Below are 22994 nucleotides of genomic sequence, written 5' to 3'. Positions count from 1 at the left end.
CCCCCCCCCGGATTTTGGACGGGTTGGTCCCCCCCCCGGATTTTGGACGGGTTGGTCCCCTGCCCCCCGAATTTCGGACGGGCTGATCCCCCGAATTTCGGACGGGATGATCCCCTCCCCCCGAATTTCGGACGGGATGGTCCCCTCCCCCCCCCCCGAATTTCGGACGGGATGGTCCCCTCCCCCCCCGAATTTCGGACGGGATGGTCCCCTCCCCCTGAATTGATTTATTTTGGTACTACTTGCGATGGTACATGGCAAGAACTCGTGTACCGCCTTGATGTCCTGCACGCAACAAAAGGAGCTCACATTGAAATGTATTGATGGTGTGTTCAAAACTTTATGAGTTTCTGTATCATATATATGTCAAACAGTATCGTTGTATCATTTGTGGTTCAAAATATATTAACAACAAGAAGGGCACTTGGTGGAGCATATACCTCCGCCACATAATGCATGATCCATGAGAACATATCCAGCCCAAAACGGTTTTGGAATATCATGCTATATATCGTTTTTGGCCCCATCTCTCAATGAAGAAGACGCACTTTAAAAATTAAATAATTCTTATATTCAGATCCGGATTCGGATCTTCACCACAATTGAATCAATTATATCGTTTTAGCCCGATCTCTCAGTGGTGAAGAATCACTTAAAAAATTTGAGTAGCCACATCCAGATCCGAATCTTCACCAAAATCTAATCAGTTTGTCCTTGTCACACACCGAACCTGTCCACAAAATTTCATCCGGATCCGTCCACAACTTTTTGAGATATCCTGCACACAGACAAACAGACAGACAAGCCGGTAGGTGGCGATGGGTCGCCGAGCATGGAAGCTATAAGATATAGAGCAAAATGGATGTCATATAGCGGATGGGGAATCACCTTAAGATTATGCATATCAAATCTCATCCAGTTCCATCGACTGATAACTACTCGGTATCCATTTGAATGAAAAGTACCGAAAATGCGGTTTGAAATTGGAAATCCCCAAAGTTTGAGGGGTGCTGTGGGTGAACAAATATCGAAATCGAAAATCCGGCTCAATCGTTTGTACGCAATGTTTTCCAGACGATTAGTGTGAATTTTTCATGACCATCTGACCATAACCCATAGGAGGAGTAGCATTTGGCGCGAAGGCACCTCCAGCTCTCGCATATTATCGATTTTTGCACTAATTGACCTTTGACCCCTGACCTAAGCGAAATCGGTCAATATGTCCTGAGGCAAAGTTGTAGTCCTCATTGAGTACCATGAACCTGCAAAGTTTCATTCGTATCGATGCACTCACCTGGTCGCTAGGGGGCCTTCAATTTTCGCGCATACCCTCATTGCAAGGGGTGCTGTGGGTAAAGTATTCCATATATCACAAAAACCGGAATATATTTGATAGAGCATCAACTGTAGATCATTCGTGCCAAATTTCATAACCCTACGTGGGATAATAGCTTTCGGAATTGATTTCGCGTGAACAGTACGGATTTTGAATGTTTTTCGGTTGTTGCTGGGGAACCAAAGCGTCCCTAGCAACCATCACAATTTCCAAAGCACTAGGTCATAAGATATACCTACCACCCGAGTTTGGTCTAAATCCGCCCACGTTTACTACCAATTATGCTGATGACAAACGAACAAACATCCAAACAAACGGACAGAATTACTGACAATAAAGGTCACCTATTTCGGCGACCCAACAGACAGAAAGGGGTGAAAACGTAACCTCCTTAACCCCTGGTGGCGGAGGTACCAAAGTTGTCCGGGTCATTTTGGAACACCCTGTATTGTATAAAATGTGAGTACATGTATTAATGAGTGCATCTATAAAGTACACACTATTAGAATGTGCATACATCTAGAAAGTACGAAATGTGAGTACATCTATAAAATACTGTTATGCTTGTTTGGGGGGTGGGGTGGGGGGGGTGGTGGAGGATGGTTCGATATTTCCATAGAATAGAGCAGATAGGAATGGAAAGAATTGCATGGTCCATGAATGAGTAGTTAGCCAATCGTACATGTCAGCTTCAGGATTGTCTTGTTTTAATGTGCACCATACAGGGGGTGGTGCATGGTGATAATTAATTAGTAGTGGCTGGGTGTGTACAAGAGGATTGATTGTGCAAGTTATGAGGAGAAGGAGAACATGACGGAGAAATAGTCGAAGGAGAACGGTAGCTGAGAGGAGCTAACTAGAGGGAGGAGAGCTCAGAGGAGGTTGTCCTACTTGCCTTCCATCGCCCTGTGCCTGTTCGTCATCCTGCCAATCTCCTCCTCATCTTTCCCGTCATATTCCTCTTCCATCCTTATCGCTTGCCCAATGCTGCTCTGCATCCATCCTTCCCCCACCCCCTCGTTACCACCAGAGCTGAGTCCCCTGGTTTTGTCCCTTTCCCGTTGGATTGAGTCTGGAGTGAGGTGCCTTGGTTTCTTTACATTTATTTTGTTCACATTGTAAATAATTATTTATTAATTGCATTCCCTTCCTCCCATCCCAACCTGCCATTGTCTCCTTGCGACCGCCATCCATTGTTTTTTTGTTTAGGTTATGAACCTGTTAATTTTACAAGAGCTAAGGTTCTCGTGTTTCTTGATGAACCGCGCACGCATAGCTTGCGAAATTTGGAACGTCTCCACAGGAGCTAAAACTGTTCAGTACATCGCGGGATTTTAACCTCCTGCTGCAATGAGCTCAACATTATTTGAGCCATTGATGCTACATTACATACAATTGCAACATGAATATTTACAGTAAAACTGAAAAGGTTTGTTTGTTCACTGTATGAACATAACCTTATGTCATCAATGCATCGTCTACACACCACACAAACACCACACAAAATAACAAACACACAAAGCAGTGTTGGAGATTCACAAAATACACCACACAAACCTCTGTTCAGTTTTATTGCAATACACAGTATACAGTGCCTAGAGAAAGTCTACACCCCATTTCAAAATTTTCACTTTTTGTTACCTTTTAGCCTGGAATTAAATTGCATCAAATTAGACTTTTTCTACTTTTATTTACACATTGTAACCCACAACTTCCAAGTGAAAAACAAATTCTACAAATTTCAGAAAATTAATTAAAAACACAAAACTTGAATATCTTGATTGGATAAGTGTCCACCCCCCCTCTTATAATAGCAATTGTAAATTAGCTCAGGTATAACCAATTGCCTTCAAAATCAAACAAGTTAAATGGCCTCCACCTGTGTTAAATTGCAGTGATTCTCATTATTTCAGAATAAAATTATCTGTTCCACAAGGTTTCCTCCATTGGGTAGTGCATTTCACAGCAAAGACTCAACAATGAGCACAGAGGAGCTTTCAAAAGACCTCTGGGATGAAGTTGTGGAAAGGCACAGATTAGGGGATGGGTATAAAAATATTTCAAAGGCCTTGATTATCCCTTGGAGCACAGTCAACACAATCTTTAAGAAGTGAAGGTGTATGGAACCACCAAGACCCTGCCTAGGTCAGGCCATCCCTCCAAACTGGATGACCAAGCAAGGAGACTGATCCGAGGGGCCACCGAGAGGTTAATGGCAACTTTGAAAGAGCTACAGGCTTTTATGGTAAAGACCGATCACTGTGTGCACATGACTCCATAAGTCACGTGCACACAGAATACTCGCTCGGGAGTCCTCGAGGTGTGGTACACCACCCTTGGTTCCTGGACAGCCGGCCGCAGGGACTCCACATTATCCCAAGCACTCCACAACTCAGGCCTGTACGGCCGGGTGGCAAGAAGGAAGCCATTACTTAAAAAGCCAACCTTTACCCCATTTGAGGTATGCCGAAAACCACTCGGGAGATTCTGAAGCCATGTGGCAAAAAGTTTTTTGTTCTGACGAAACCTAGATGGAACTTTTTGGCCTAACGGCAAAATGTTACGTTTGACACAAGCCCGACACAGCACTTCACTCAAAGAACACCATCCCTACTGTGAAGCATAGTGGTGGCAGCATAATATTTTGGGGATGATTCTCATCAGCAGGGACTGGGGGCATTTGTTTGGATAGAAGGGAAAATGGATTGTGCAAAATACAGAAAAATCCGAGAGGAAAACCTTCTGCTCTCTGCAAGGAAGGTGAAATTTGGATGGAGGTTCATCTTTCAGCATGACGACCTGAAGCACCCAACCAAAGCTACAATGGAGTGGCTGAAGAACATATAGATAAATGTCCTTGAGTGGCCGTCAGAGCCCCGACCTGAATACAATTGAAAATCTGTCATGACTTGAACATTGCTGTCCATCAATGCTCCCCACGCAACTTCAATAAGCTTGAACAGTTTTGTTCAGAAGAATGGGAAAATATTGCCCGATCAAGGTGTGCAAATCCCTGGTGTTGGCTTAATGGTTAGGGTGATGGGCTTGGGATCCTAGGATCCTGAGTTCAAATCTCACTCAGCTATGGAATGAATACCAGGTGGGGTTGACTCTGCCTGTCATCCTTCTGAGGTCAGCAAAATGAGTGCTAGCTTGCTGGTATCCTGTGTTGGAATGGTGACACATCCAGGATTGTGCCCAATAGCCAAGGAGACTGCTTCCGTAGCACCAACGCTCTGCATAGAGTCTGGTCCCAATGGATGGATGGAGGGTGTGCAAAGTTGGTAGAGACCTCTCCCAACAGACTTGCAAATGTAATTACTGTCAAAGGTGCTTCCACCAAGTATTAACATGGGGGGGTGGTGGAGACGTATCCAACCAATATATTCTAGTTTTGTATTTTTAATTAATTTTCTGAAATTTGTTTTTCACTTGGAAGTTGTGAGTTACGATGTGTAAGTAAAAGTAGAAAAAGTCTGATTTAATGCAATTTATTTCCAGGCGATAAGACAACAAAAGCTGAAAATTGTGAAAGGGGGTGTAGGCTTTGAACAGGCCCTCTACTTTATCCATCACTGGAGATCATCACCAGTCGGGGCTACCTGGTGTGAGCTTTTCCTGGCAGAACATTCCTTTCCTGCAGTAATTCTCTGCAGATTACTGTAGTATATTACAGTGCAACTCTCATGTATTGTATTATAGTTCTAATGGTAGCATTTTTGATTGGGTGGTTTTGGGAGGTGTTAGACATTGAAAAGCTGTGGAGTTATTGGCCTCATGGTGTTTACCTTTTGCCTGCGTGCTGGTGGCAGCACTGCCTGACCCCACATTCCAATATACACTTTATTTGGTGGCTTCAAAACGGATGTCAAGGCCAATGCGTGGAAGCTTAAAACCTTTCCCAGATCATGAAGTGCCTACACCCAAAATGTGGGGCCTCTCCCTGCTACGGTTTGGCTGTGAAATAATAACATACAAATGCACAAACATACAAATGCACAAACAACCACCCAAACACTTGAAAATATTTATACAGATTAGTATGAGCACGTCTACAAAGAACATACCACCTACACAAAATACACCACACAAAACGAGTCCTGGCAAGGGTCTGCCATCTCCGATTGCTCTTTGTAGTTGTCTTAGTGACTCTGTATTTTCCTTGTGTATTTTCTAACATGTTTGCATGTTTACATTTTAATATTTCCTTGCATGTGTATTTTCAGGGTGTTATCGGGGTACAATTTGTGGGGACAATGGTGGCTTTTTCCTTACTTCAAAAAGTTCCTCCGCACCATTCATTTGCTCGTTGGTTGCTGAACAATGGAAGGTAAGCTTTTCTCTCTATTTTTTTTCCCTTTTTCTTAAACGCATGAGAATCTCGACGACAAACTTCCTGTGTCTTGTGTTTTTTCTCGGGCATTCCAAAGATTGGTGCGCTATCGACACCCATCAGAAGAGGAGCTATACAACCTTGCAGGAAAGCAGCTTCCAAAGGGCAAGGCTAAGAAAGACAAGTGAGTTCAGATTTTACACAGCACTGGAAGTGTACGTGATTCAGGGCAGCATAGTCTTCATTCGGGATTTCTCTGTACTTGACAATGGCATGCAGGAGAGACAATGGGGGTGTGGCCAAGCCTCTGACTATACCCAAGGACTTGGACTTTCAATTGGAGCATACTCCGGTCTCCAGTGTCGACACTCTCGGTACGTTCATTACAGCTCAAAAAGATCACTTGTAGCTTCGTGGCAAAGTGAGTCCATTTTACATTATTTACTCGTGATTGTGAGACCTCCTCCTCCTCCCCCTCCTTCTCTTCCTCCCCCACCCCTTCTTCCCCTCCTCATCCCTCTCCTTCCTTTCCTCTCTCCTCTCTCTCCTCTCTCTCTCTCTCTCTCTCTCTCTCTCTCTCTCTCTCTCTCTCTCTCTCTCTCTCTCTCTCTCTCTCTCTCTCTCTCTCTCTCTCTCTCTCTCTCTCTCTCTCCCCTCCCATTACTACTGTTACTATGACCACTACTATCAAAGGTCAAAATATTATTTCATTTTTGAGGGCTCTCAAAAAATGTTCCGTTAAATTGTTGACTGATGGATGCTATTTTGCGGTTAGTGGGATCTCTTATTTTATTTTAATTATTTATTACTTGTGAAATCGAAGATTCCCAAATACATACTCTTATTGGTTGGGCTGGTCTGTGATTTTGTCTGTCTGTCTGTCTTTGTCAGTCGCCCACAGGTCACAATTTGAAATCGATCTTCACGAAACTTCACCAAATAGTAGAGTTGGTCGTAAGCAAGAAGCCTATTTGTTTTGAGGTCAAAAGGTCAACCAAGGCCAAAGGTCAACATCTTTATGAAATTTCTAAAATCATCCATTTTCATCTGATTGACTTGAAATTTGAAGAGGATTTTCGTATTAGGTCACTGAATTCAACCATCCATTTATTTCTTTTTTATGGTCAAATTTATTTTCAGGATTTTGCAAGTATCGTGCTCTGCAGGACGTTCGTCTTGTTTTATCTCCTGTTTTTTGTTTAAAACTTACTCCACTCTTCAAAGTTGTCCACTGTCTCAAAGGATTCAGTTCTGTACACATTTACAAACTGGCCCAGTTCTAATCCAGTTTTCTTAAAGCTATTGTACATTCACTGGAACCAACTTTTTTTTCTTCTTCTTATTTCACCTGAAACTTCTGATTCACCTGAATTTCCCCCCCATTTCCTTAGATTTCCCCCCCATTTCCTTATCACAAAGCGATCTGATCCGTGATGAGATGAACGAAGGGTCGCAAGCACGTGCTTGATGCACGTGCACCGGTGGTAGGCAATGAAGATACCATATAATTTACTCGGTATTCTGTACACCTGTGCTTATGGTCAAGTCAGCTGGCGTCCTTCAAATCCTTTGAAACAGTGCATCTGCACAATGTTTACGATGACAGTAAAGTAAACAACTTGGCTGCACCCATCGCACTGCTCAATCACAAAATTTTGAGGACTTGTACAATTAGTCGATATCGAAAACGCGAGACTTAACTTGCATGAAAGAACCAAAATTTGCAAGGTAGCAGGTATTAACTTGCAGGGGCTTTTGTTAAGCCGCTGTCACACCTTGACGATTTAGCCAGCGTATGCCGATTTATGAAAAAAATGTCTAAAATGCTGGCACACGTCGAATACGTTATGGGTACGTTTTGTATACGTTAAGAGCACGCTGAAAAACACTGCCATACGTCGTAGTACGCTGGCTTTAAACGTTGTACTTTTGGGTTGTCCGCAAATTTTTACCGGCGTATGACTCACACGTTCAGCTACGCTGGCCATAAGTGGTAGGCACGTTATGCGATCGTTGACACACGTCGACACACGTTACTTGTAAGTTACTCATAAGTCGAAACGCGTCGAGGTAATGTTTAGCGTACCCGAAACTTATTTCTAACCTATGAGTAACGTTTTGTAATCATGCTACACGAATGTTGTTCACACTTCACAACACGTTACTTGAAAGTTCCTCATACGTCGAAGCACGTCAAAGTAATGTTTAGGGTACCCGTGACTTATTTATAACCTACGAGTAACGTGCTTGGGAATTATTTGTAAAGCATGTCCTACGCACAAATATATATGTAGACATATTTGACGTCTTCAGGACGACCACAGAACTAACTGAACACGTTTATAACTTACAGATACCGTATAATGGTGTATTGGCAGCGATTAGGGGAATTGGTATATAAAAAGGGGCTTCGCTGGAGGAACCCGTCTTTTTTTAGACTTCGTGGTGAGTACATGTCCATGTCATTCCGAGAGATGGAGGATACGGCAAGGCTGAGATGACAATACCTACCTGTCCTCGAACATCAACATGACCTCATCGAGTTGACACTGCACCAGTTGCATGCCAATAAAGCCAGGAGAAGAAGACGTGAACGGAGGAGAAGAAACTGGGTCAGACCATGGATCGGGAGGCGACGCCATTACGGCATATATGACCAGCTCATGGTGGAACTCCGGAACGAGGACCATGCATCCTTCATCAACTTCCTGCGAATGCCCCCAGCGATGTTCGACGAGCTGCTAGCCAGAGTGGGTCCAAGGATAACCAAGCAGTACACCTTCTACAGGGATCCGCTTGAGCCTGGCATGAGGCTGGCACTGAGCCTGCTGCTGTTGGTGCCGTGACTGCAGTGCTGTGGAAGCGATTTAACTCGTTCAATGAAAACGATTTCAATTGCCGAGCACCAGCGTCCAAAAACAATAGGCAAGTGACAGGCGTTTATTTAAATCGTTCAGTGTAAATCATTTCAATAGTCGAGTGGAAGCGATTTAACTCGTTCAATGGAAACGATTTCAATTGCCGAGCACCAGCGTCCAAAACAATAGGCGAGTGACAGGCATTTATTAAAAGTGAAGTTGCAGCCTATGAATAGAAAACCTCACGTAATCGTCGACGATACGCTGCCACGCTATGCATACGTTAGACTATCGTTGAGCATAGGTTGTGGATGCCTAAAACACGTTAATCAATCGTTGGTATAACTTATCTATAAGTTATCGAAGCGTTCTCTGTTCATTACTAGTACATTATGCATTTGTCCAAGTCGTTTTGAATACTTTAAAAACTGAAACAAAAAAATAGTTAATCGTGGGAATGAGAAAAAAAATTAGCCGAAAAGAACATCGAACAATGGTGCAGAGTAGTCTCCTATTTGTGGACGCGAGGATCCATCATCACCCACACCCTCCCCATCACGCTCACCTACTACTACTGACATGGACCTACTACTACTACCACGACTACTACTACTACTACTACTACTACTACTACTAATACTACTGACACGCTCACCTAATACTACTACTACTGATACTACTGACATTGACATCTACTCAACATGGAGTCTGGAACACTGACGAGTTCCTCTTGTGAAGCCCATTTTTATATACTGATTCCCCTAAACGCTGCCAAATCGCCATTATACGGTACATGTAAGTTAGAAACACGTTCAGTAAGTTCTGTGGTCGTCCGGAAGACGTCAATCAAATTCGTCTACATACAACAATGTGCGTTTGAGATACGTTACACATAGGTTCAAAGCATGCTACTCATAGGTTCAAAGCACATTACTAATAGGTTAAAAATTAAGTTTCGGGCATGCTAAACATTACCTCGACATGTTTCGACTTATGAGTAACTTACAAGTAACGTGTATCCGACGTGTGTCAACGATCGCGGAGCGTGCCGAGAACTTATGCCAGCGTATGCGGAACTTGTGAGCCGTACGTCGTAAAATTTTCAGCATGCTTGAAATTTCACGACGTACTAGACGTACCATGGAATATGACAGCGTACTTCATTGTTTTTCAGCGTGCTCCTAACGTATACACAACTTACCCATACCGTATTCGACGTGTGCCAGCGTTTTAGACACACTTTTCATAGGTCGGTATACGCTGGCTAAATCGTCAAGGTGTGACTGCGATGTTGACACTTCCACTTTTCAGGCGGTTATGATTTAAATCTGCGTGCGGCAGGTTTTTAACAGAGAACGCCATGAGTTCGTCGGCGATACGTGCAGCATGCTATGCCTAAGTTAAACTGTCGTTGGGCATAGGTTGTGAACGCCGACAACAGGCTAAGCATTCGTTGGTATAAGTTATCGAGAAGACAACGAAACGTTCTGTGCCCGTTACTAATATGTTATGCATACGACCAACACGTTATGACTACGACCAAAACTTTTTTAAAACCTCAAAACTTCAGCGTACGCCAAAGTTTTCCATACATTTTTATACGTTGCCATTGCTGGCTAAATCGTCAAGGTGTGACAGTGCCTTTTGCAGTGTCTCGCGTAGCGAATGCTGCTCATAGAGAGTTCGGCGTTGTTATTTATATTATTACCTTCATCGAAGGAGAGGGTATTGCATTTGGGTCCGTTTGTTTGTCTGTTTGTTTGTTTGTCTGCACAGAACATTCGTGTTTTTCTTCGCAACTGCTCGTTGGATTGAGACAATTTACACCATTGGTGCGACTATTCATGCAGATTGTTTTAATGATCATTATGATGTCATAGGTCATGTGGTATGGTAGCCATGTTGGAAAAACTTTGGACCTCTGTATCCCTGAAACCTCACCAAGGAAAAAAAATTGAAACTTGGCACACGGCAAGTACTCCTCATGGGGAATTTGTGATTTTTCGATGTTGTCATAGGTTCCTTCATTATGATGTCATAATTGCATATATAGAATTCTACATCTGATCAGTGTGAAAAAATTTTAAGGTCATCTAGGGACAAAATTGTCCACAGAAAAAAAAATTGATGTCATCGGTCACGTGATTCAGCAGCCATATTGTTAAAAAAAAAAAAACCTTCCAAAATCTTCTCTGAAGTGGCTGAACCAGTCATCACTGCTTTATGTAGGGGCAGGTCCAATGATGGCTCTTATTAATTACTTTAGACACCAGTGCACAAACTCCACACAAAACAAGTCCTGGTGAGCATCTGCAATCTCTGATTGCTCTTTTTTTCTTGTTATTATTTTTATTATTTTTTAAATTATTATTATTCCCCTCTTTTTGCGATTTTTTTTTTTTTTATTATTTTTTTTTTTTTTGTCCACCTCCTTCGTTGTGTTTTTGTTGGTGAAATCACCCTCTGTCCCTGTATATTATGAATTACCATTACAATACTGCCATTGGTCATTAGTTACTCCTCCATTGCAAAAAAGAAATATAGTTGACACCATATTAATTTTGACAATCAGATGAGCGTTTTTGACCAAAATATCCTAACTTCTGAGAAATGCTCGATTTATCCATTTCATGATAATGTACTTTTATAATACGACACGTTTAATACAGCACATTCTGCCTTGCACCTTTGGAAAATATGCACAACCATGTTGGGAAGCATTCATTCATTTCAAGTTTGTGGTTGCTGTGCCAATACTTTTGACAACATGGTGTGCTTAACTGCAAGGTGATAATTGCATGATAGTTTTACAGTTTGCATTCAACATCTCGCTGAATTTTCTAAATGAATGCCCCATGTGTATCATGTCCAGTTTTGCAGTATTATCCAGAGTTCCAGTGGCTGGTGGACTTTGCTTTTCATGCTTTGCTGGTTTATCTTGCTACGGAGGCATACCGATTCCTGTCTGGGCCTCACAATGAAATCAATCTCAGTCTGATATGGTGCCTCTTGACTGCAGCATTTTCCATGTATCCTTGGTGCCGTAAAGGGCAGGAAGCAAAATGGATTTTCTTTTTAATTCTAATGAAAGTCTACATCGTGATTAATAAGAGTTAACAAAGATGGAAACAACATATCCTTCAAATAGTTTGTCAGTATAATGCCTCTCACCCATGAGATTGCCGTTGTGGCTCATGACTCTCACTTGTTGATCACAGCTGTTTGCTACTGGAAATATGAATAACTAATATTCCTTACCAATTTGGAGCCAAGCTAAACCTTGATGGTTACAAATGCATGTGGAAAACTTGAGCAGCACTTGGTAGAGTGCATACCTCCAACAAGCTGTACAGTTCACATTTTGTATCCCACTGATATGCTGGATCTGTATCCGGACCTTAACCAAAATGGAATCAGCCCATTGTTTCACCTTGGAATATCGAGCAAATATAGTTTTGGCCCATCTCTTAATGATGACGAATAACTTTAAAAATTCTTGTATCTGGATCCAGATCCAGAACTATGCCAACATCTAATCAATTCTTCCTTGTCACACACCCAACCTGTCTACCAAATCTGTCCATAACGTTTTGAGATACCCTGCTCACAGACAGACAAACAGACAGGGGTTAAAACATAACCTCCGCCCATCTTCGGTGGTGGAGGTAATAAATAGCGAAACATATGAATGTGCTTTATATTTTTCGTGAAATAATATTTTACTACTAGTCGAAACCCCGTCACAGACGGATTCCGTTCCATGAGCCCAATATGACAACCAGTGGCGGCTCTTGTAAGAGACGGATCCCAGTCGATGTACTCCATGGCCTTACCTAATGAGGCCTACAAAACGTCCTTGTACACGACATTTTTGGTGTACACTACTCCTTGTAAAGAAGTCCCCTGATTTGTGCACGTGTCTACTTTGACGTACACCGTGTCAAAACTTCTCAGGTCACAGTACCGAGAAAAACGTGACGCGACCCCTAGGAGGAGCACAAAATTGGTCCTTCAGTATTAATATATAGATAGAAGATAGATAAAATGTTTCTTGTTACATTTTTGAGTCAAATTCACATTCTGAGGTAGTCAGCATGTGCAGAAGAGGGTTTTACATTGCAGACGCTATTTTTGAGGAGTGGAATTACACCGCTCGGCGGTGACGGTCTGTCGAAGACAGACGTAATGACGTCAGCGAATGACCGATGATGTCATGACGTCCTGACGCCTCTCAGCGGTGACGTCACACGTCGCCATGTAAAACGAAAAGTGTTTATTCTGCTTCAGAGTTGAAGGTTGACTATTGCCACTGTGCGCGATGCACTCTTACAGGTACGAAGTTTCTTTCAGTCCAGGTCACAGCACTGAGAATAACGTGACTCGACCGCTGGGAGGAGCACAAAATTGGTCCTTCAGTATTAATATATAGATATTTCTGTCACTGCATCTTTTGAGATTATAGAGTATTTAAAAGCCTGTGTTTAAATGTTACAGCCCAGCACAAATTTGTAAACTTCTGTTTAGGTTTATGGAGACTTCTGCATGCAATTTTGATCTATAATGCCAAAGCTTGAAATCCTTAATTGAGTCAGCAAAGCACTATTTGTGCTCACGAAGCATTATTTCCAAGGGGAGGATGGAGGAGAAAGGGCTGTTTGCATTACTTTTGCTGCATTCTTCTTTGTCAAGGCCATGGCTACCCTTGTCATCAGTGAGAGGTTCCTGGAATTTGGTCTTGAAACAGGTGTGGTGTTTGTCGTCTCATTATTAAGAGTTGAGACAGCACCCTAGGTTTTTGTGTATGGTAAAGGGGCAGTCATTATGGGGTTGTACAGGTGCAGAAAGTGTGTTGGTGAGAGTTGCCAACATTTACAAGGGGGGTTTTAGGGATCGGAGGAGGAGAAGGAGGATGCATTTTTGTTGTGTGCTACAATGGTGGCCACTTTATGATTGTTGATGGAGCAGAATTTGAAAAGTAGGCATGGGGTTGAAACGTTGGTCGGTGGGGGGGGGGAGGGAGGGAGAGATGCTTAGTGAGAGTTGGGGTGAGATCGAGTTTGTAGGGGAGGAAATAGAGTTTTATAGGAGGGGACTGGTGAAGGAGTTTTATGGAAACAGTATGGTGACAGATGAAGATGGCAGATCAGTGGTGAGGTTTAAAGAAGCTTGGCAAAAAGAAGAGAAACTAGAAAGCATCTGAAAATGTAAAGCCTATCTGTATCCACATTGTATTCGGATTTCTTCTTATTACTTATGCTAAACATGACGAAAACAGCTAAAACTAGAAGGGCGCATACCTCTGCCACATAATGCCTGATCCACGAGAACATATCAGGCCGAATTCATTTTGGAAATGTCATGCTATATATTGTTTTTGTCCCGATCTCTCAATGGTAAAGAATCACTTTTAAAATGAAATAAATCTCCTATCTAGATCCGGATTCGGATCTTCACCAAAATCGAAACAATTTGTCCTTGCCACACACCCAACGTGTACACCAAGTTTCGTCCGAATCCGTCCACAAATTTTTGAGATATCATGCTATATATCGTTTTTGGCCCCATCTCTCAATGGTGAAAAATCACTTTAAAAATTCCAGTAGTCGGATCCAGATCCGGATCTTCACCAACATCTAATCAGTTCGTCCTTGTCACACACTGAATCTGTCCACAAAATTTCATCTGGATCTGTCCACAACTTTTTGAGATGCCCTGCACACAAACAAACAAACAAACAGACAGAAAGGGGTGAAAACATAATCTCCTCTACCTTTGGTGGTGGAGGTAAAATACAAAAAGATTGACGATTTTAGGACATCTTGACCTTTTGACCTCAAAGGCAAGAGGCTTCAGTGACCCAATGTGCAAACCCAGCTCAAATTTCAAGTCTATCAGATGGAAATTGATGATTTTGTGACCTTGACCTTTCTTTTTGACAGAACACAGATTACACTCGATGAATTGGGTAATATTGGGCCACTGACGTTATGACATTAATATGACTGACATTGATATTTTATGCAACCTTGACCTTGACCTTTTTACCAAGCAGTCAGCTTTTAGCTTTTGATTGGTGAACCAATGCAGTGAGTGACCCAATATGTAAATTCTTTAAATTTCAGGTCAATTGGTTGAAAATTGATATCATGTGATGTTGACCTTTGGACCAAATTATTAATTTATCTTCTCCATATTGTTATAATGAAGTTTTGTTGAAAATTTGATGACAAAAGCTCAAATGGTTAAAGAATAATAATAATAAAAGTTTTCTCCCTCTCCCTCTCCCTCTCCCTCTCCCTCTAAAATTGTTCCTTTTTATGCAGGCTTTTCCAATTTTTCCCAGGGTGCTGTCAAGTTTCTGCAAGATCAGGGAATTGATTCAAGGTATGAATATTTTAGAAATATGTTTTGGCCAAAGTAAAATAACTGCTCAAGAGAATCCATTTTTCTCATTATCAGCATTTGAAAAATGGTAATCAATCATTTTTATTTTATAATTTATTTTAATGTGTGCTAGACATTAAAGGACAATTTCAACAAAAGTTATTTGCTTCGGTGTGTAAGATTTAAATTTTATTACTCAACCTTTTTCACATTCTTGTCATCACCATCTCCCAGTGGCCCGATATCCTTTCTCACCTTCAAAATGGTGCTTGCAGTATTATGCGCTATGATTGGTGCTTTTTTCACCTTTCCTGGCTTGCGATTGGCCAAGATGCATCTGGATGCCTTGTCAGATGCAGTTGGTCATCCTGCTCTCCAGTAAGTGCAGCAAGCGTCACCCAATCCCCCATCTCCCACACTCCACGCCCTTTTTCTTTTTTTAGCATTACAATAACGTGCCTTTTCATTAAAAAAAAAATTGGATTATATATACATGCAGTAATACCTCACCATACGCTTGGGATGCGCTCCAGAAAAACCGAGTGCATCGCAAATCAGCTTGTTGTGAAACAAGTTTTCCCTCAAAAATAATGTTATAAATAGGAGATACATTCTTGAAGGATGTCAAAAACCAGCATGTTCCCCAAAATTAGAGTTCTAAAGAGAAGTTGTGCTTATTAATGAATAAACAGCAATTGTAATGATTAATAAAAGTATATATACAGTACACTACTAGGCAGCCTGGTGTTGGCGCAGTGGTTAGTGCAGCGGCTTGGGATCCAAAAGGTCCTGAGTTCAAGCCCCGTTGGGCCACTGAATTAATATACCAGGGGGTTGACTCAGCCTGTCATCCTTCCGAGGTCGGCGAAATGAGTACCAGTGTACTGGGCCGGTATATACCCCGGTTAAAAAATAGGTGTACCATATCCCTGTGTTGTAAGAGGCGACCAGGGTTGCGTCAGGAAGGGCATCCGGCGTAAAACATGTGCCAAGTCACTATGCGGATCATACAGATGATCCGCTGTGGCGACCCCGAACGGGAACAGCCGAAAGAAGAAGAAGAAGATACAGTACACTACTAGGCAGTAAAAATCAACATCCTCCTTCTGAAGTTGCTCGAATCCCAGCTGCATGGCCTTTTCAACAACATTTTCAATGAGATCTTGAATTGCCTCTGCTTCAATCCTCCCTTGGGAGAGAGGAACACAATCATGCCAGAGTTTCCTCCACACACCATTGAGGTTTGCAGACCTAACTTCCTTCCAAGACTCGTCAATATTCTTGAATGCATTAAATTTGTTGTGCCCATTCTAGAGCTCTTTAACGTTTCAAAATGTCCAATTTCATTTGAAGGGAAATGCTTCATTTAATTTTCTTGGTGTGTGTGTGTGTGTGTGTGTGTGTGTGTGTGTGTGTGTGTGTGTGTGTGTGTGTGTGTGTGTGTGTGTGTGTGTGTGTGTGTGTGTGTGTGTGTGTGTGTGTGTGTGTGTGTGTGTGTGTGTGTGTGTGTGTACATGTACATGTACATGTATATATAGAATAAGGAGAATATCCCTCGAAGACTGATAATGTCCATGGTGCGATTGGCACAACATGAACTTGCCAACTGGTTGGGAGAGGTACTGCAACCAGTATTGGATTCACTTTCTCATTTCGTGGTTAAGGATTCCTTCACATTTGGAGAATCAATTTGAGCTACAACACCGACAAGTGAGGACAACATCATGGCATCCTTTGATATTAAAAGCTTGTTCACGAATGTACCACTGACTGAGACAATTGAGATATGCGCACATTTGCTGTATCACATCGATCTGGAACAACCGATGATCTCGGAACACGTCTTCGTGGAATTAATGAACACAGCAACAAGGGAGGTGGAATTCAGTTTTAACAACATGATGTATGTGGGTTCTCCATTAGGCCCAGCTCTTACAAATATCTTTGTGGGCTATCACGAAATGCAGAAAATTAATGGTCGGCAAGGAGTCGATTCCCCCATTGTATACTATCGGTATGTTGATGACATTTTTGCTTTGAGTCTCGGACAGCATATGACTCTTTCCAGGCATGGCTCAACACTCTCCATCCAGCGCTGAAGTTTACCACGGAGCTGGAATCGTCAAACAGGTTACCATTTTTGGACGTGTTGATTGATACATCCAACCTTGGTTTCACAACATCCGTCTTCCGGAAGCTAACTTTCACAGGGCAGTATACTCGGTGGGACTCCTACAGCTCCACGAGAAACAAAATTGCCTTGATCAATATCCTGGTTAACAGAGCACAGAGGATTTGTTCATCTTGTAATCTTCCTGCTGAAATTGACAAAATCATGAATATTCTCATGACATGAAATAAATATTGAAAATCATGAAATAATGGTGAGAATCGTTATCCTGAGCAGAAAGTTAAGAGATACGTGCACAAGTTTCTAAACACGACAAAAGATCGGAAAATTGGTCCGGACAAATGTCCAGTCTATATCAGGATGCTCTGGAAAGGGCAATCATCAATAAGGTTTGAAAAATCAGTCATTCACTTCACCTGTCAGTGGTCATAATGTTTTGGCTGTATATACATGCATAAAAATCCATGTATCTGTACATGTGTGTATATATATATATATATATATATATATATATATATATATATATATATATATATATATATATATATATATATATATATATATATATATATATATATATAGTAAGTCGTTGACTTACGACCTATGCGATTTACGACTGATCGACTTTACGACCATGACTGCGATATGTACTGTATGTCTGGCAGCGCGAGTGTTGCCCAGCTGGGCGTACGACAGTTTCCGCCCCAGCGCCCGGCAGTGCTAGCGTGTTAGCGTGATCTCGGTATAGCGCAGTTTATCCGTATCCGTTTGTCTTAAAAATTTTACTTCAAACCCTTCAAGGTGTCTACGAAGAGGAAATTATCTTTGTCTGCTCCTCAACCTGCCAAGAAGGAAAGAAAGGCCATTGATCTCGCCACGAAAATGCATGTGATCAAACAGTACGAAGGAGGAAAGAAAGTGAATGCGATCGCACGTGATCTTAAGTTATCACACACTACTGTGTCGATAATTTGGCAAGATAAAGAAAGGATTCGTGAAGCTTTGAAAGGTTCTGCACCCATGCGATCGACAGTTATAACGACGCAACGGACCGGACCCATCCACGAAATGGAGAAATTGCTGCATGTTTGGATGGAAGATCAGATCCAAAAACGGACACCTTTAAGCCTTTTTACTGTGCAGACGAAGGCTAGAAGTCTATTTCAGACTTTGAAAGAGCGCACCGGAGAAGACTACAATCAAGAATTTGTAGCAAGTACTGGCTGGTTGAAAAGATTCAAGAAAAGATTCCAAATTCATAATGCTCGAGTGACTGGAGAAGCAGCGAGTGCAGATGAGGAAGGAGCTCGTAATGAGGAGAAAAATAAACAAACAATTCAGACAAAGCTCACCATGTTTACGAAAAAAACAACTCCTCCGGCTACCCCGAACGCTGCCCCAGCTGATAACATTGACGATCCACAGCCAAGCACGAGTGATCAATAACATGTTTTGTATTTTTTTAAATTAAGCTCCGCCATCGAAGATGGACGGAGGTTACTGTTTTCACCCCTGTCTGTTTGTTATCTTCCCAAAACGAAGTTTTTGCAAGATATGTTAGTCAGCTTGTATGTTTTTTTTAATTTTATTTTTATTTTTATTATTTGTTTGTCTGTAATCACGTATCGATCACTCTGCAGAGCACAGTTATCATTGGAAATTTTTGTAACTTCGCATATCAGTCCTATAGAGGTCCCTTTCAGCGCATAAAATTTTGAAGGTCAAGGTCAAAGGTCAAGGTCACTTTGTCGCAAATCAGGGGAGTCGACGAAACCCTTATTTTTGAGTAATTTTGATCGGATCGTCTTCAAACTTCATGGGAATATAGTTCATGGTCTGGCGCTCAGCTGATTAATTTTTGGTGGCGATCGGCCTTGACCTTCATCGTTAGCGCTGGAGGTCGAAAGTTTTTGACCCCAAGGTCAAATTTTGAAATCTTAAGTACCATATCGTGTAATACCTCATATTGAACACCTCAATGAGTGCTTTCTAGATATGTCAAGCTTGAGACATTATGACGTCATTTGGTGACGTTATGAGGCAAACGCATATTTTTCATGGTTACTCTGTAGAACGATTCTCATCGGAATCTCTCGTAGGCAGATATTCCTCAAGGAGTCGCTCCTGGTGGATAGCAGCTCTGTTCACTTCAGTGTGATCTTGAAGAAGTCGCACGTGGTCACCTTTTGGCAAGATACGGTTGGTTTTTTTTATTACTTACGAAATCTAAAGATTTCGTAAGTATATTGATGACTTCCGTTTCTGTTTGTTTGTTTGTATGTTTGTTTGTTTGTAGGCACGATAACTCGAGAACGGAAGAAGCTACCAATGTCAAATTGCACCACATGATTCAGGAGGGTGATGGCTAGTGCTGATTAGATTTTGGTCTGTTTGTTTGTTTGTATGTTTGTTTGTTTGTTTGTTTGTAGGCACGATAACTCGAGAACGGAAGAAGCTACCAATGTCAAATTGCACCACATGATTCAGGAGGGTGATGGCTAGTGCTGATTAGATTTTGGTCAAAATCGGTCAAAGGTCAAGGTCACAGTGAGGTCAAACATCCAAAAAATAACTCGAGAACAGAAGAAGCTACCAATGTCAAATTACACCACGTGATTCAGGAGGGTGGTGGCTAGCGCTGATTAGATTTTGGTCAAAATCGGTCAAAGGTCAAGGTCACAGTGAGGACAAACATCCAAAACATTCGATTTTTGATGGTTTGGTACAGAATCGTCGTAGAAACTTCTGGTTTGCGTCGCTACCTTCTCGAGAGACAGCTTTTATTAGACAAGGTCAGAGGTCAAGTTGACGATTTCGTAAGTACCAGTCTATGACTGCTTGTTTGTTTGTTTGTGAACAGTATTATGGAAAAACTCCTCGATTTCGACGAAACTTGGTGGGGGGATTAGGTATGGTCCAAGGATCATGCCATTAGATTTCGGACTTGGTCCAAAGTCCAATATGGCCGCTATGGCGGCCATTTTGAAAAAATATTTAAATTTTTGTTTTTGCATTTCTGCATGTTTTAAGTGATTTACAACCCCCCCTTCCCCCCCAAAAAAAATTGAGAGAAAAAAAAAACAAATTTTGCAACTTTTTTTTCAACAAAATTTTGATTTTTCTTTTTGCATTTCTACATGTTATCAGTAATTTCCAACAAAAAACATGCCAAAATTATAATTGTGTCTGATTTTGGAACTTCAGGTGGATATACCCACGTAAAATCAATTTCTGTCTCAAGGAATCTAGTTATGACGAATGAATTGAGTATGTAAAAGTTAAAAGTAAAAGGGAAAGTTGCAAACTATAACTCTGTGAGCACTGTTGACATCAAATTGAATGAATAGGATATCAGGTTCACTTGAGTGACCTCGCAGTATTGGCGGCGGAGGTTTTGCACTCTACCGAGTGCTCCCCCTCTAGTTTAGTATGTTTTGCAACTACTGTAAAATGTTTTCGATTTTTTTTTTGTATTTTTGTATGTTTTTGCAAATATTAAACCAGATTGTACCGAAGTATGCAGTGTTTGACATAAACCTGATGGATGTAAAAAACGTTGTACAGTAACAATAAAAATGGTTTTTATAACCTTGGTTATAACAATAATGAACAAAGAAAATATTGATGAAATATGACTTACAGATGATTATTATATCATTATACAGTATAATATACATATGGTAATTTTTGCATAGGCCTATACACTATAAATAAAGGTAAAAATAAATGTTGGCCGACTTACGACTGGTCGGTCTTAACCGATCGCGGTCGTAAGTCGACGACTTACTGCACATATACATGTGTGTGTGTATATATGTATATATATATATATATATATATATATATATATATATATATATATATATATATATACATACACACACACACACACACACACACACACACACACACACACACACACACACACACACACACACATGTATATATATATATTGTTGCGGATTCGCGCCCGCCGGCGTACGAACGGCCACGTAACTCGAATCGCGGCACGTCGCCCACCGGACGGACAATCCAGTCGTGACCCTCTCGGACTAACGCCGGGAACTAGTCACGGGTGGACCTTTCGGCCTCACCACGATCGTGCCGATAGGGTTGCTCGCCAAATTCGACCTACCTAAGTACCACACGGAGGGTAGACCGGGCGATCGCACCTCGCCGCAGGTCGACTTCGGACACGGGCCACTCTAAGCGACCCGTTCCGTACTATCGGGATAACCGAGCGGTGTTATCGTCGGCCTCGACGGTTCGATTAATTATCGGGCGTTTTAGCCCACGACCAACCCTTTACGTGAAGTAAGATGGAGATTCAATAGAGGAAAAGACGAAGCGAAGCGGGAAAACAGTTCAACATGAAGCACATTTATTTCGCGATGAACGGAAAGCACACATATACAATTACACCAAAAGCAAATGTAAAAGGAGAAGAAACACACAATATTACACAAAAAGCAAATATAAAAGAAGAAGACAATGCAGAGCTATCCGACTACCGAGCACACGGCAACACTTATACAATTTTACTTCACAGACGGCGCCGACAACACATATACCCAAAGCAAAAGAAAAGGACCACCCTCAAGGATAAGGCGGGCCTGGGGCCGAGACCGCGTCAGGCCTACCCGTCTGATGATGAGACGCAAAGTGGCGGTGGCGCCCCAACTCCGCGGGCCTCGCGGACAGTGTCTGGTAGGGGGTGGGAAAGGGGCCCCCTTGTCGCACTATCTCAGCGCGGGGGGAAACAGGAGGGGGTTGTTGATGCTCGGGGGAAAGGAGGATATCTCCCTGTCTCGGGTCCCGCGACGAGCATCTCCACCACGACCTCGGTCGCGCCGCCGGCCTCTCCCTCCGCAGTTCCCCGAATCCGACGCGAGCACCCCCTCAACCGCCTTCGCCGCCGCCGCCTCTCCACAGCTTCGTCCGATCACCCTCTCCGTCTCCTCTCTTGACTCATCCCAACTCTTCACTGGCTCCGCGAACTCCCAACTCACTCGACTGACGAACGCGGCCCCTTATATCCCCCGTGGCCTCGCTCCTTCACCTTTGACCCTTTACCTCCGACCCTTCACCTCTAACTGGCTCCCCATTGGACCGAGGAAAAGTGGGCGTGAATGCTTTTTGATCCATGAATTTGCATATAGCGACCACACTCCAACGCCCTGGAGGTGGGGCCAAATCGCCCCACGCTCACCGATAGGACAGAACAGAAGTGGGCGTGAGTCGTTTTTGATCCGTTTTCTTCGGAAAGTCTGTGATGTTTCTGAACACGCTGCTCGGTGCACGCCCTGCACGAGTCCAGTATCGGTGCCCACAAGTGGCGCAAGAATGGTGGTGATGCGATGATGGCGAGTTGTGACGGTAAAGGTCGTGGCTGTTGTTGTGAAGCGGCGTTGCGGTTGGTGGTTGTTGTGTGATGGCTGTTGAGACGTGGTTGGTGGTAGTAGTAATGGCGGCTGGTCCAAAATAAAGATAGTAAAAGAAAAACGGCTATCTAGAAGGGTCGCAGCCCGCATGAATGACATTTATTCCCGCTAAACAACGGGTTTGGGCCTAACTACACATATACTTACAGAGATATCTCACCGAAGGGACCTGAATGGTGGTTTGCGAATTTCGTCAACCACAACACTACCCCCTCCCCTTTTTACAGACTCGTCCCGAGTCGTCAAATTTTCGTGTGCCATCATGTGTAGTTTTCCCCTAGTACATTTTACCTACGGATCCCTGAGTGCGACATTCATGGTATTCGTGTCCCCAAAATAAATAACCTGAGGGCTGAGTAACTACCTAAACAAACTCACTCACACGGACGACTTAAATAAAATTGTCGGCGCTAAGACATGCATGCCGGGGGCGCACTCATATGTACAGTACATCTTAACCTTAACTTACAAATTTTACACTAAACCATGGCCCAGGATCAATGAACTCTGC

General features: G+C 42.4%; 1 protein-coding gene across 7 annotated transcripts in view; it reads left to right on the top strand.

Moving 5' to 3' along the window:
• Window positions 1-22994, top strand: part of TMEM161B (transmembrane protein 161B) — a 196350-nt gene that overhangs the window by 11796 nt on the left and 161560 nt on the right. For 4 of the 7 annotated variants that reach the window (XM_085873713.1, XM_085873708.1, XM_085873710.1 and 1 more), the window contains 7 exons: window positions 5563-5666; window positions 5767-5853; window positions 5949-6043; window positions 11400-11556; window positions 13120-13271; window positions 14851-14911; window positions 15146-15289. In XM_085873713.1, coding sequence (XP_085729839.1) covers window positions 5563-5666; window positions 5767-5853; window positions 5949-6043; window positions 11400-11556; window positions 13120-13271; window positions 14851-14911; window positions 15146-15289 — 800 coding nt within the window. Of the gene's footprint in view, window positions 1-5562; window positions 5667-5766; window positions 5854-5948; window positions 6044-11398; window positions 11557-13119; window positions 13272-14850; window positions 14912-15145; window positions 15290-22994 lie in introns of those variants that run through there. The other 3 variants (XM_085873711.1, XM_085873712.1, XM_085873714.1) reach the window with 3 other exon arrangements.

Source organism: Eptatretus burgeri, chromosome 3, assembly GCF_056783735.1.
Source record: "Eptatretus burgeri isolate ZD-2024b chromosome 3, Ebu_testis_v1, whole genome shotgun sequence".
Classification (NCBI taxonomy): Eukaryota; Metazoa; Chordata; class Myxini; order Myxiniformes; family Myxinidae; genus Eptatretus; species Eptatretus burgeri.
The sequence above is the reverse complement of the archived record's forward strand: the minus strand, read 5'-3'. Positions and strand labels throughout refer to the sequence as shown.